General features: G+C 35.2%; 1 protein-coding gene across 3 annotated transcripts in view; it reads left to right on the plus strand.

Annotated features, from left to right (window-relative positions):
* Window positions 1-15,438, plus strand: part of CCDC186 (coiled-coil domain containing 186) — a 116,759-nt gene that overhangs the window by 31,979 nt on the left and 69,342 nt on the right. For 2 of the 3 annotated variants that reach the window (XR_010838825.1, XM_067024593.1), the window contains exons 10-16: window positions 639-781; window positions 3,926-4,181; window positions 4,847-5,036; window positions 6,218-6,298; window positions 8,628-8,838; window positions 10,085-10,304; window positions 10,983-11,113. Coding sequence is in view for 2 of the 3 variants with exons in the window: in XM_067024593.1 (XP_066880694.1) it covers window positions 639-781; window positions 3,926-4,181; window positions 4,847-5,036; window positions 6,218-6,298; window positions 8,628-8,838; window positions 10,085-10,304; window positions 10,983-11,066 (1,185 nt within the window). In the remaining variant the exon portion in view is untranslated. Of the gene's footprint in view, window positions 1-638; window positions 782-3,925; window positions 4,182-4,846; window positions 5,037-6,217; window positions 6,299-8,627; window positions 8,839-10,084; window positions 10,305-10,982; window positions 15,380-15,438 lie in introns of those variants that run through there. The other variant, XM_067024594.1, reaches the window with a different exon arrangement.

Genomic DNA, 15,438 nt, shown 5'->3' on the forward strand with positions numbered 1-15,438 from the left:
AGGCTAAGTAGTTGCGGTGCATGGGCTTAGTTGCCCTGCGGCATGGGGGATCTTAGTTCCCCAACCAGGGATCGAACCCACATCCCCTGCATTGGAAGGTGGATTCTTAACAACTGGACCACCAAGGAAGTCCCTTGTATACAGTTTTAATTTCTAACAACCTCTTAAATCTTTTCCAGTGTTATGGTTCTCATTGTAAGAATATTTGTCCTTTTAATATAAGTGTGAAATATGTTATCACTATATATCTTTCATTTATTTTGAAATAGGCTTTTAGGTAACCACCTTGAATTTGCGATCACTTAATAATTTTTAAAGTGTCTTTAATGTACCTTTCTATTTGTTCTTCATTGCCAGTACTTTGAGGCAGATAGGGAAGGTACATCCTCTTTTTAGATGAGAAAATGGAGATTCAGCCAGAATGAAGTGGCATGCTAAAAATCCCATGACTAAGTCATCCATGAGAAATCTGAGACTGAAACCCAAGACTGTTAACTTCCTATTATATTTTCTTCATGTTAATTAATATTGCTTCAGAATTTAGCTTAGATTATTAATATATAACCACTGTCTGCAATAGCTAATAAAGAACAAGAAAATATTGTTTGTAGTTTAACTCGATTATGATTATATGATAGGTAAAATGTCTAGAAGATGAACGATTGAGAACAGAAGATGAATTATCAAAATATAAAGAAATTATTAATCGCCAAAAAGCTGAAATTCAGAATTTATTGGACAAAGTGAAAATTGCAGATCAGATACAGGAGCAGCATCAAAGGTATAAAATGAGCAACTTCTGTTTATGCTAATCAACAGGCTTTTTGATTAGATCTCGTTTCTGTTTTTAAATGCAATCGTTGCACTAAATAAGAGTAATTTTATATTTTACTAGATAAAAAAATTTTTAATTCCTGTCTTCATTTGAACTTATTTTGGGTTATCTTTGGAGTTCCCATCATGGCTTCTAAAATTCAAAGTTTATATTCCCTAAACATTGGCAGTAGGTTTTTTTTTTGGCAATATAAGACAGAATGGATTGTAGTTTTTTATCCATTCCTTAGCTTTCAAATTCTATTACTTATACGCAGTAGTTTTTCTTCTAAAAGCTAGATATGTATCTGTGTCTATATCTTTGCATGTCTGTAGCTCAAGGTCAGGAGGTAACATTTTTCCTTGGCTTCTTTTCTTTTTTTTTTTAATAAATTTATTTTATTTTTTGTGGGGGGGCTGCTTTGGGTCTTTGTTGCTATGGACGGGCTTTCTCTAGTTGCGGTGAGCGGGAGCTACTCTTTGTTGCGGTGTGCGTGCTTCTCATTGTGGTGGCTTCTCTTGTTGCAGAGCATGGGATCTAGGCATGTGGACTTCAGTAGTTGTGGCACATGGACTCAGTGGTTGTGGCTCGTGGGCTCTAGAGTGCAGGCTCAGTGGTTGTGACGCACGGGCTTAGTTGCTCCGCGTCATGTGGGATCTTCCCAGAGCAGGGCTCAAACCTGTGTCCCCTGCCTTGGCAGGTGGATTCTTAACCACTGTGCCACCAGGGAAGTCCTATTCCTTGACTTCTTGTAAAACCATTTAGCTAAATTCTACTTAGGACATTACCTGAGAGAGCCTGGATTCAGGCTGGATCCAAATACCTTCTTTTTCTTACCCTACCAACATGCAGGCTGGTGAGTGTTGCTGAAGAAATCCTCAAAACATCATCCAGATTGATGCTGCTGTAAATTCATGGTTAGCAACCTCAACTGGGAATACTAATGCACCTCCAGTCCTACCATATGTCCTTAGAGCCGTCTCCCCATCTTCTTAGTATTATTCCAGACCTTGCTGCTTTCTTCACACTTGTGATCTTCCCTCTCACCTTGCTCTTTACTCTTGTCAGGCGATTACCTCTTACTTCACAGAAAAAAAGGGAGCTGTCAGGTGACAGTTCTCTCAACCTCTTTGCTATCAGTCGTATGAACTTGCCTGCATCTGCAGTCATTTTTCTTTTCCTTCTGTTATTATGGAAGAAATGTTCCTATTCTTTGTGAATCAAATTGTGGTCCCTCCTCCTATTGTGGATCCCATGCTCTTCTGCCTTCTCAGCGTCTTTCTTGATTATTCCTTCTTTATCCTTTATCTCTTACCTCCCTCTTTTTACTGACTTTTCTTCGTTCTACATTTAAATATTATATCTTAAAAACATCAAAACTCCTGTGATCTCCTTTCTCCCTTTCTTCACAACCAGCAATGTCTTTATAGAATCATCTGTGCTTGTTCTCCATTTCTTCACATGCTTTGTTCTTCTGTTCCTCCCATTTATTCTAATTCCCCGGCATTCCATTACAAACTGCTAATGCATCCTTAAATATAGTAGACACTTCCCAGATTAAGCCTTGCTTGAATTTTCAGTATGGACACACTAAGCCCATTACCTTTCTTGACGTGCTCTGTTCTTTTGGCTTCATTTCCTTGTACTTTCCTGGTGTTCCTCCCCACTTTCTGGCCAATCTTTTCTGTCTCCTTGGCAGCCTTCTCTTTATGTCATAACGCTGTTTTTTGTTCTGATTTTATTATAACCCTGGGTGATCCTAATTCTTCCAGTAGTGTGCTGCAGGACCTTCAGGTTAATTATCATCACCCCTTTTTGCTGAGTTCCAGATACTCAAGTATCAAAGACACCTCAAACTTATAATATGTCCAATACTGATTCATATATCTTGTCCACAAATATGCTGCTTTGATGTTCCTGAGATGAATGATGAGTGTGACATCCACATGATTTTCCAACCCAGAAACCTGGGGGTTACTTGGCTCTTCTTTCCTTTCCCTCACACATGTAACCAGTCACAAAATATTTTTGATGCTAACTTTTTAATATCTTTCAAGTCCATTTACTGTTTACATCCCCACTGCTGCTACCATTGTCCAAGCCATTATCAGCTCTCATCTGGCAAACTGCCACGGCTTCTAAACTGTTTTGTTTTGTTTTTTTGCTTACTTCCCTTTTAGTCTGTTTCCTACACTGTGGTTAGCATAATCTTTTTACAAAGGAAATCTCAAACCTCTCAATGATTTCCCATTGCCTCAAGGATTGCCTAGTGAGTTCAGATGGCTTAACATGGCTTGGAAGATCATTAGTAACCTTGCTTCTCCCTCTGTGCCTTCTCCTTCTTTATTCTGTATTTCAGCAATAGTTGGTTAACAAATGTTAATTAATTGCCTCCTAGGTGCTGAGCCCTGTGTTAAGTGCTAGGATATAGTACTGTCCTTATCCTCGTCAGTGCTGAACATCTGTTTGTTAGTACCAACAAGAAGTCATTCTCTTGTTCCCTTCCCAGCTTTGCACATACTGTTTCCTCTACCTGGAACATATTTTGTTTTCCCACTCACTGTTACTTCCCCTTTAGCTCAGGAATTAGCAAACTGTGGCCCAGAAGCCAGATCCAGCTCACTGCCTCTTTTTGTCAATAAACTTTTTACTGGGAACACAGCCACTCTCATTCCTTTATGTATTATTATGTGTGGCTGCTTTCACACTACAGTGGCAGAGTTAAACAGTTGTAACAAAGGCCATATGCTCCAGAAGCCTACATTGTTTACTCTGTGGGCCTTTTATAGGAAAAGTTTGCTAACCCTTTAAATATTAGTTTACTCATCACTTACACTAGCTTAGGTGACCCACTCTGTGCTTTCATCATCAGAAATGTTTTTTCACGCTACTTGACTAAAAGCTCTTTGAAAGCAGGGGCCATGTCAGTCTTATGTATATTCCCAGCTCTTAGTTCCTAGCATATATTAGGCATTCATAGTAATCCAAATAAATATTTAGATGAATGAATAAAAGTACCTTCATAAAGAATTTCATTTGATGAAAATTCTCAAATCATTAATGTCTTTTAATAGTTTAATTTTTTTCTTAAATATAAACTTTGTTTTTTAGAGGTAAACAAGAAATTGAAAATTTGAAGGAAGAAGTGGAAAGTCTTAATTCTTTGATTAATGACCTACAAAAAGACATCGAAGGCAGTAGGAAAAGAGAATCTGAGCTACTACTGTTTACAGAAAAGCTCACTAGTAAGAATGCACAACTTCAATCTGAATCCAATTCTTTGCAGTCACAGTTTGATAAACTTTCCTGTAGTGAAAGTCAGTTACAAAGCCAATGTGAACACATGAAACAGACAAATATTAATTTGGTAAGTATAAGTGTACACTTAATTTTCAAAGCAACATAGCAAGTAGCACAAATTAAATTTCCCTAAAAGCATAAACTTAATGGTAGTTGATTAAACTCTTTTTTTTTCTTGGCACTGACTTTCTGATAATTTCAAATGCTATGAGAAATGTCAGTTTTTCCTTTCAACTTATGTAGTTTATAATAAAATTGTAGTTTATAATAAAAGTTTTTCCATAACATCGTTAGGAAGAAATATTTCACTTTTGAAAGTAAGAAAACCAGGGTTTTTGTCATTTCTAACTGGATTTATTATATATTTCTTAAAAGGACTTTAAATTTCTATATTTTTATAGCTTAAAAATGGTTTAATATTTCCAAGTAGTGAGAGTATCTTCAGGTTACTCATAAAAATAATTTGAGACTTTAAACCAGAAATAGAGACCTGAAAAAATAAAATACAGAGACCTGTATCACATGTTGTTTTACATGTATAGAATGGCAGATGCATTAATATATCCCCCTGCATTACTGTATAAAGAATTTGAGGATCTCAGTAAACAAAACCTGATAAGGAGTGATGACAGAATTTACTATGAAAGACCTTGTGTTTTTAAGGTTATAAACTGTGAGCAGTAATTGAAACAGATATTAAAGTTGGTATTTTTTATCTTATTTAATATTTAGGAAAGTAGATTGTTAAAAGAAGAAGAACTGCGAAAAGAGGAAGTCCAGACGCTGCAAGCTGAACTCACTTGTAGACAAACCGAAGTTAAAGCATTGAGTACCCAGGTCGAAGAATTAAAAGATGAATTAGTAACTCAAAGACGTAAACATGCCTCTAGTGTCAAGGATCTTACCAAACAACTTCAGCAAGGTATAAAATTTTTCTATAGACCTTGAATGTTTTGGTTTCTTTTCATTGTTAAGGATTTATAGAAAAAATACATTTTATATCAGTTTCTCCCACACTGATTAGAACTGTATGTTCTTTTTAATGTATTAATGTTAATAAACCACATGGCTGACCTTGTAGTTCCATGAATAGTTTATAGCATGTTCTATGTTAAAAGACATTTATTCACAGAACCACAAAATGCAAGAATTGAGAAAGTACCTTACCAAGGCAGTAGTGTCGAGACTTTGTTGATCACATACTGCTGTCAATAAAAAAGTATTTAAGTATTTGTTCTCCAATTTGTATCTAGTTATTTGTAAATTTTAAACATGTATTACTCTAGTTTATGTACATTAGAAAAACATACAAAATACAAATTTAAAAAGATTAGGTTAAATATAAGTATAAATAGAGTTCTGATATTTTCTCCCTACCCTTGTCTGAGTTGTTTTGTGCAGCCTCTAGGATACCTGCCCCCACCTTGTAGACCTCTCACTTAGAGATCATTCAACCCTAACCCTTAATCTTAGGGGAAACTGAGACCCAGAAAGGTTATAAATTACCTGGACACAACAATTAACATCTAGAACTGGAACCCAGATTTCTTACATTTAAAAATTCATACAAATTGGGAGTCTGTGCTATGTGATTAGATACAAAGATGAATAAGAGATGTATTCTGACATAGTATTCTCTACTATTCCCCACTGCTTTATTTGTATTAAAATAGGGTGAAATATAGTAATATGGTAAAGAGACTTAGCATTTACTTAATATAAATATATTCAGATATTTGCCATAAGAATTTAGTTTGTTTTCATAGATGTGATTGAAGGGAAATTTGGGGGAAATTTTTGATACTGTAGAGCTCTTCGAAATCTTTCAGGACTCCAGAAGTTAGGTTCTGTGTACCTAAGTGGTGCCAGTATCAGTTGTTATCATAGTGTTGTTTCCATGTGTTTTGTATATGACCTGTACATTTCTAGATGTCATTTTATATGAATGACCCTACAGCCCTCCTTTCGAAAGTACATATTCAAGAAATTTCTCTTGTTGTTTATGCCATTTTGGCCTAAGTGATTTTAGCGATTAAAATCAGAGATAGTGGGGGCCAATGATCATGACAGTTGTCACAAGTAATCCATTTCTTTTTCCTGCAGCACGAAGAAAGTTAGATCAGGTTGAGAATGGAAGCTATGATAAAGAAGTCAGCAGCATGGGAAGTCGTTCTAGTTCATCAGGTGAAAAACTAATGGTTTTACAGTTGTTTTTTAATGATTGATTATAAAAAGAAATAGCATTTTTCGGGAATTCCCCGGTGGTCCAGTGGTTAGGGCTCTGTGCTTTCACTACCAAGGGTGCAGGTTCAATCCCTGGTCAGGGAACTAAGATCCCACGAGCCGCGGCACGGCCAAAAAAAAAAGGAAAAGAAATAGGATTTTTTTGTTTTAAAAAGTATCGATATGCTTTTCTTTAATTTGGAATTATAGAAAGCAGTAGTTGTACATAATTACGTTGTAAAAAATATTTCCAGTTAAATGTTTAAGTTTAATCATTAGATAGGGTTTCAAGTTTGTCATGGGGTTCTATACCATCTGTCTCCCTACCTCCTTTTCCTTACCTGCTTCTTTATTCTGTGTAACAGTTTACTCTTCCATTTTAAAATTCAGATTTTTGTCCATCTGTAGAGAGATTTGATATAGTATGCTTTCTTTTTCTTTTAATTTTACATTACTTTTAACACCTGAGAGCTAATGAAATGGTCATCATTATATCAGATTTTATATATATATATGTGTTTGTGTATTTTTAAATCTTTTTGCTTTTCTCATGGTAAATATACCTATAGTCTAAAGCAAAAATTAAGTCTATAAAATTATGATCAATAGCACTGTGAAAATGAAAATTAGCAAAATATCAGCATATTTACCATTTTTGGAATACCAGGAACCATGCTAAATGTTTTAAACATACCATTTACTCACAGAACAGCCATGTGAAATAAGTGTTGTATTCCCATTTTACAGATGGGGAAACTTAAGATTCATAATGGTTGCATGACTTCCCAAAATCCACAGTAACAGAACTCTCAGGCTCTGGAGTCTGCATGCCACTACATTACACTGCCTCCCAGGAGTTGCACATTAGGGGAAAAAAACATCATCAGCTGTTACAATAGTGGGAAGATGTGTAGTAGAAAGAACATGAGTTTGAGATTACACATTGGGTATTTAGATCCCAGCTCTACCATTTATTTGTGCATGACCTTGGATAAGATATATTACTTGTCTTAAATCTACATAATAGGGTTGGGAAAAAAATGTGTCTCTGTAGGATAAAAAGGATTAGAAATTCTTCTCAAATGATATTGGTAAAAATAAGAGCTAACATTTACTTAGTGCATACTATATATGCTGTTCATGCACTTCAGACATGTTAACTAATTTAAATGAGGGTAACAGTCCTACGAGGCAAATCATATTATGATTCACATTTTGAGATGAAGTGACCTTGATACAGAGAGTTAACTTGTCCAAAGTCACACAGCTAGAAAGTGGAGAAGTAAGATTTGAACCTAGGAAGACTGGCTCCAGAGCTTAACCCACTGGCTAAATTCTGTCTTCTGTCTTTATCTGTGTCTGTCTCAGTTTAATTTTGGTGTCACTTCAGACTTGTTTTTCTGACTTTTCTGGAGTTTCTCATTTCTCTATTGCACTTACTCATTCTGTTCCTGAGAGACATACTAGACCCTTCTTCCTTCCTTCCTTCCTTCCTTCCTTCCTTCCTTCCTTCCTTCCTTCCTTCCTTCCTTTCTCCCTCCCTTCCTTATTTATGGCTGCGTTGGGTCTTCATTGTTGTGGACAGGCTTTCTCTAGTTGCGGTGAGTAGGGGCTACTCATTGTTGCAGTGCATGGGCTTCTCATTGTGGTGGCTTCTCTTGTTGCAGAGCACAGGCTCTAGGTGCGCAGGCTTCAGTAGTTTTGACGCACGGGCTTAGTTGCTCTGAGGCATGTGGGATCTTCCCAGACCAGGGGTTGAACCCGTGTCCCCTGCATTGGCAGGCAGATTCTTAACCACGGCGCCACCAGGGAAGCCCTAGACCCTTTTTTCTATCATCAGTGTATTCAGAAACAAGAACTCAGGTCAAGTATGACTTGTGTTCTGTACCCAACTCTGTTAAATTGAATATGTGAAAATGATACTAGAAGAAATAATATATGAGCTTAGGGGCTTCCCTGGTGGCGCAGTGGTTGAGAATCCGCCTGCCGATGCAGGGGACGCGGGTTCGTGCCCCAGTCTGGGAGGATCCCACATGCCGCGGAGCGGCTGGGCCCGTGAGCCATGGCTGCTGAGCCTGCGCATCCAGAGCCTGTGCTCCACAACGGGAGAGTCCACAGCAGTGAGAGGCCCGTGTACCGCAAAAAAAAAAAAAAAATATATATATATATATATATATATTATATATATATGTATATTATATATATATATATATATATATATATATATATATATATGAGATTAGAGTTGACTCCAGACTAAGTACAATAAGTGGATTTTTTTTGTCTTCAGGGTCCCTCAATGCTCGAAGCAGTGCAGAAGATCGATCTCCAGAAAATACTGGGTCATCAGTAGCTGTGGATAACTTTCCAGAAGTAGACAAGGCCATGCTGATTGAGAGGATAGTAAGGCTACAAAAGGCACATGCTCGGAAAAATGAAAAGATTGAATTTATGGAGGATCATATCAAACAATTGGTGGAAGAAATTAGGAAAAAAACAAAGTATGAATTATTATGGTATTGTAATTTGTGTTCAAAATACCATTATTCACATGGTAGTTATTGTATTCAAAATTAATCATATCAAGAGCTTTTCTTTCAAAAAATAGTTCTTAAAACTGTAGTCATTTCAGTTCCCAATCTTTTACTGATCACTTATTTATGTTCTAGGTTTTGAGACTACAGACATGAAAGAAAACACAGGTCTTTCCTTTAAGATGATACAGAGCTCAGTAGACACTAATTTTTTAAGATACTAAAATACCTTTGGACTTAAAAACAGATAGTGCTCTACTTAGCTTTTTATTTTCAAGACGGTGGTTTTAAGAGATACTGGGGTTGTGGATTATCATTCCTGTTGGGCAGGACATAGTGAGATATTATCAGGCATCTACTAAATATGGTAGAGAAATATCAATATAAGGCATTGTGCCTGTGACTTAACAGTATCTCATTGATTTCTTAAAACTACCCAGGGAGAGAATGAGTCCTCTAGTTCAGGTGTCCCCAACTCCCAACAATGCAAGCTCCCTATTGCTTGCATTACTGCCTGAAGCAGCCCATCCCACGCCCCAGGTCGTGGAAGAATTGTCTTCCACAAAACTGGTCCCTGGTGCCAGAAAGGTTGGGGACCACTGTGTCTAATTTGACAGGTTAATTAACTGGGGCTCAGGTCAAATTACTAAATGTTTCAGAGTCACCACTCATCCTGTAAGTGACAGACTGAGAGTTGGAAATCCAAACCCAGCTCTCACTGGCTCCAGAGTCTTTACTGGGCCAAATTCCTCTCACAGATACCATATTCATTTAAGTAATATTGTGGGTCTTTACCCATGACTTAAAAATTTTTATTTTGAAATAATTTTAGACTTAGAGAAAAATTTGCCCATGACTTTTAAATGAAAAAGAGTAAAACACAGTTTTAAGTTTAATGACAGGAAAATAGAAAATATTAACTGAAACTGGAACAATAAATTGCTCTCATATTTTGATCTAAAGTAATAAGGAAAAAAATAGAAAAGCAATGTTTATGTATCTTTAATCTAAATACCATGTTAGAACAAAAATGAGATTGTTTAAGAAACCATCTGAATAAGGAAAACCCCTTTATTTTCTATAGTTCTGTTATTAACTAATAGATAATTACTTTATGCTAATCATCTTTAAGCTTATAATTAGTCAGCTCTTGCAAATTACAGTGTTTGTAATTCTGCAAGGCCATAACTGATAGTGTCTTTTTATTTTGCAGAATAATTCAGAGTTACATTTTACGAGAAGAATCAGGCACACTTTCATCAGAGGCATCTGATTTTAACAAAGTCCATTTAAGTAGACGGGGTGGCATCATGGCATCTTTATACACATCCCATCCAGCTGATAGTGGATTAACATTGGAACTCTCTTTGGAGATCAACCGAAAACTACAGGCTGTTTTGGAGGATACGTTATTGAAAAATATTACTTTGAAGGTATTTGTATTTCTCATTCACTTACCAACCAATAAACATGGCAAAAATGGTGCCTCTTTCATAGTTCGATCCAACACATGGATGGACTATTTCTGTAATGCAGGGTAGCCATTTTTTCCATAGATAAAATTTTGTGTTTTTCTCTTTTTGAAAAGTACTATTTTTAAAATTAGCAGGAAAGAAAGAAATAGGAAAAAACTCAGTTTAGCTGTTGGATAGACACTATGATGAGTCATTTACTGAGTCACTTACTTTGCAATGGGTGGCCTTTGACATATATTACAATTAGTTATAATTGATTACTGAGACTTCAAGATTGAGGCATTTATTTTCTAATGTATTCCAGCTTTATTTTATTTTTTGCAGCTGTTATCTGACCCAGCTATTCTATCTGTGCTCTTTGGGCCTTGATGGTTAGTAATGGATTTAAAAAATAATGTTTTTAATCTGGTAATATTTTTAGGCACTAAAATTTGCTATAGCTTCAGTAAAAAGAGTGTCTGAAGTGTACAGGATTACTTTACTGAAAACAGCCGTGTGCCTAGTTTATCTCACATGGCATTTAAGACTGTCACTGTTTCAGTTCAGAATTTAGGCAAAAATAGTTCAAACTGAATCTTTTTACTTATTATACTTAGTAGTTCTGTTTTCTTTTCCCTCTTTTTCCAATTGTTAAAGGAAAATCTGCAAACACTTGGAACAGAAATAGAACGTCTTATTAAACACCAGCATGAACTAGAACAGAGGACAAAGAAAACCTAACACAAAGTTCTTCCTCAGTAAACAGACAAAAGCTACACATGGAGCAGGTGCCATTGCCTAGTATTGTTGGAAACTTTTCCCTGCTTTGTATGTCAGCCAGTAAAAAATTTGTTTTGCTTCATCTGTATAAAAAATTACCTTTTTACAATACAAATGCATTGCTGTGTATACTGTAAGAATGTAAGCTTTGATGAAACTTGTTTTTATGTGGTGACAGCCTGTCATTGAATCAGAACAACTTATTTAATTTGCTGATAGTCATATGAAGTGCTGAACATTATGACAAGGGCTTTTGAAAACCCCTTCCCATATTTCTTCCCTTTAAAATATATAATGTCAAAAATGATTTCATTTTTTAATATTATGCATGAAAGGACAGGTGTTAATCATTCAGTAATATGCTGTTTCTCCAACATGAAGAAAACTAAAGAAGTGATAAAAACTTGTTTTGACATTCTAATATAACATTTGCTTCTGTGTTAGGGATGCCAGAGTTCTTAAACCATTTGATTTTAATGGAAGCTAATAGGAAAGCTAGCTTTTGGTAACTAGCAATGATCAGACATAGTATGCCCCTGTCAGGTTTCCTTATTTGTGCTAGGTACATTATTTTCAGATTCGAATTGAGTTAATAGTTGAGTTTTTAAAATCTCCAGTTGCATAAAATATGATTTTAAATAATCTGTTCATTTAGAGAATTCCTGTGGACTTCAGTTATATTTTAAAATGTGAAATGGATTAGTCTCATTAGAACAGAGATGAATAATGAATTCTTTGAAACTGAAATACTTTAGTTTTTAAGTTATTTATAAAGACCCAGTTCCCAAGAAAATCCAGCATATGGCACTGTTAACCATTTTATCTGTGTACCATTCTTTACTGTTGGTATAATTATATATTATAGTGGGGTGATCTTACAGTCCCAAGATATGATGTGTTTGGTATATTTATTTAAAATACAAAATAGGGCTTCCCTGGTGGCGCAGTGGTTGAGAGTCCGCCTGCCGATGCAGGGGACACGGGTTCGTGTCCCGGTCCGGGAGGATCCCACTTGCCGCGGAGCGGCTGGGTCCGTGAGCCATGGCCGCTGAGCCTGCGCGTCCGGAGCTTGTGCTCCGCAACGGGAGAGGCCACAACAGTGAGAGGCCCGCGTACCACAAAAAAAAAATTAAAATAAAATAAAATAAAATACAAAATAATTACATCTCCATAACCAAAGGAATTTTAGAACCAAATTTATGTATCCTGTTGGATTTTTACAATATTTATGATGTACACTTAAATGTTGACAGTCATAGTATCAGTATTTCTGTCATTGAATTTTTTTCTCACTTCTTGTAATTTCTCACTTATTTTAATTTCTGTGTGTGTTTTTTCACATTTCATTATATTCAGATAATTTCTGTAGTAAATACCTTGGCACATACACAGATGTTGCAGCAAGCCTCATTTTCATTTTGGATTTTCACAAACTTCCTTCTCCCCTTAAGAGAAGTAAGCTTTGTGGTGATGGATTAAAAGCCTTTAAAGAATTGTGTGGCTTTAAAAGTTGGGCTGGGCTTATGGTGGCAATTTCCCTTTAATGTGTTTTAACTTTTTTAAAAAATCAACATTGCTTAAAAAGATCAGTTACTAAGGATTAGATAATTCAATGCAGCATTTTTTCTGTATATTGAGTTATATGTTGTCATCCAGAAACAAAATCTTCTCACTTCAGAATGGAAATACAAGTTCAGAAACATTTTATATTTAAAATAGCTATAGAAGTTTTAGCCTTAACGATATTGTATCTTGTTCTTTTTACTAGTAATAATTTATCAAAATAAAGAAATAAGAGGGTAAGTGCAATCACATCTGAATTATTTTCCTAGTTGTTTTTGACAATACTATTGATACTCCCAAAGACTAGAGTAGTCAACATAACTAGATTTTTACAGCTTCTTATGTGATACAGATTCATACACTACAGTGTTTGTTTTTTTCCTCCCAAGACACAAAATGTATTAATGGAGACCAAATAGTGGTCAGAACCATAGTATTCTATGTCTATACATCTTAAAAAATATATACATTTTTTGCATACATATATTACATATGAAAATGAAACATTCCAATATTAACGTTTGTGCCAGCATTCATTTAGAGAAGTTTAATGGTTAAACAATTTTAGAAGAATGTAATTATAAACCATATTTTGACTTATTACTTTTCCCACCCATAAATGTATGGAACTGTGGAAAATTGGAAGAAAATGCTTTATTTTCCTTTTGCTCTTTAGTTTCTACTATATCCTTTTGTATATGGATCAGGACTGAGCAAAGTGTGTACAGAAATGTGCATTTATCAGCTCCCTCTCTCTAAACTGATCACAAACAGATTCTGACGTAAGCATTTAGAGGGCCTTCTACCCTTACTGTACTGAATATATGGAGAGAAGAATGGGGTGTCTAGAAAAGGAAAATGGTCTGGATAAACTTGAGATCTAGGAGAAATTTTGTTTTATGTGTTTATTATTAATTGAACATATCACATGCTGTTTTTGTTAGCACGATTTTGGTTTCTTTGAGCAGGAAATGATTTTTGTGTGTGTGTGTATATATATGTATACACTTCACTAGGTTTTAATTTTAAAGTGAATACTTGCTGTGACTCCCTTTTTCCCGTACCACTTCAAACGTTAGCCTGATAAGTTTTAAGGATTGAAAATGGTGGGTTTGGGTAGAAGAATGAGTTTAAACTTTAGTGGTTGTTTTTTTCTTTTTTTAAACTTTCTATCCATAACCATTTAAAGCAGATTATCTTGAAATTAAATTTTGTCAGGCTACCAACATGTTATTCATTCATGTAATAATCACAGTTATTAGGAACATTTTATTGCCAGGCATCATACAGGGTATCATCATTATACTGGTAGACAGGCCAGACAGGGCAATTCCTGTCCTTACGGAGCTTATGGTCTAGTGAAAACAGCTGGGGGGCAGCAGGAGCAGCTCCTTAGGCCTCTGCAGCTCACCCCCAGCCCCTGCTGGCAGAGGGTTAATTCACCTGTGCAAGTAGGTGACCCAGAAGTCTCACTCTGGCGTGAAGCTTTGGGAAATGAATCCTTGCTGAGGTACACTGAGAGCAGATTGCTGTTTTCGTGGTGGTTCTGCACATTCCTAACTTTTTTTCACAGCTTGATGTTTAATTATTCTTTAAGAAGAAGGAAAAAAAAATCCAAAGACTATAAAATGGTATTTGATTTTTGCCATTTTAGTAAATTATTAATGTCTACTTGATGCTCATAAAGATGAATCTAGTCATGCATATTTCCAAACTTTGTTTTGCAGTATACTCTAAAGACTTTTACATATAATTTTAGACCAAGGTTTAGCAGTAGAAGGAAAAAAGCACTAGAAACCATTAATATTGTAAATGTTATATATGCTACCGTGGTGAAAATATTTTTATCAATCATGTTATTCCATATCATTAATTTGCCTTATGGATCCTGAGTCCAGTGGTCTATCTTCCAGTAACCTTTTTAAAACTAAACAATTCTTTTTTGACACTGAGATTGTTAATTTTTAACACCAGTTGGTGGCACTAGAAACCTGAAAATTTTCAAGGCTGAACAAGAGAAGATAATCAAAAGAGCATCCAAACAGAATTTTCAGGAAAATAAATGAAAAATATAATTGTATATTAAAGATGTATTTTTCTTCTGGAATGAAATTCTTTTTTAAAATGCATATAGCTGTCCATTTTGACTATGATGAAACTTGTTTACCTTCCAAAGTTCATATATATATATATATGTGTGCATTGTACAGATAATCTTTAGTTTGATTATACTGTTCATTTTGTAAATATGTTTCTGTATAAAATGAAGCTTTTCAAGAGAATTTTATGTATATATTGTACTTATTAAATAGGTAATGCCTATTTACCAAGTTGTATTTTACTGGCATCTTTGATTATTTATTTACGCACACCACTTGCTAACAGAGTGATTCTCCAGACTTGGCAAAACCTGATTCAGATTGCTTGAATTTTCTTTTTTAAACCAGATTAAGAATTTTTGCTTTCCATTTTTGTCTTTACTGATTACCATTAAAAGTCAGTGAACAATAGTAAGCAAATTGAATGCCACGTTGTGTTTTAAATTTTTGTTTAAATTATTGATAGCAAGATTTGGCCTTTTATAAAAGGCCTTTTATACATGCCTATGTGAAAATTTCTCATTGAACTTGACAAGCCAGTAATTCAAATTTTCCACAAAATTATGGAACTTACTTGCCCAAATTATCCAGCTTTAACAATAAAGATCTAGTACGTTCAATAAAAAGATATTGAAATGACATGAATTTCATGAAGGTAACGTGTATGATGG

This window comes from Kogia breviceps, chromosome 2 (assembly GCF_026419965.1).
Source record: "Kogia breviceps isolate mKogBre1 chromosome 2, mKogBre1 haplotype 1, whole genome shotgun sequence".
Lineage (NCBI taxonomy): Eukaryota > Metazoa > Chordata > Mammalia > Artiodactyla > Physeteridae > Kogia > Kogia breviceps.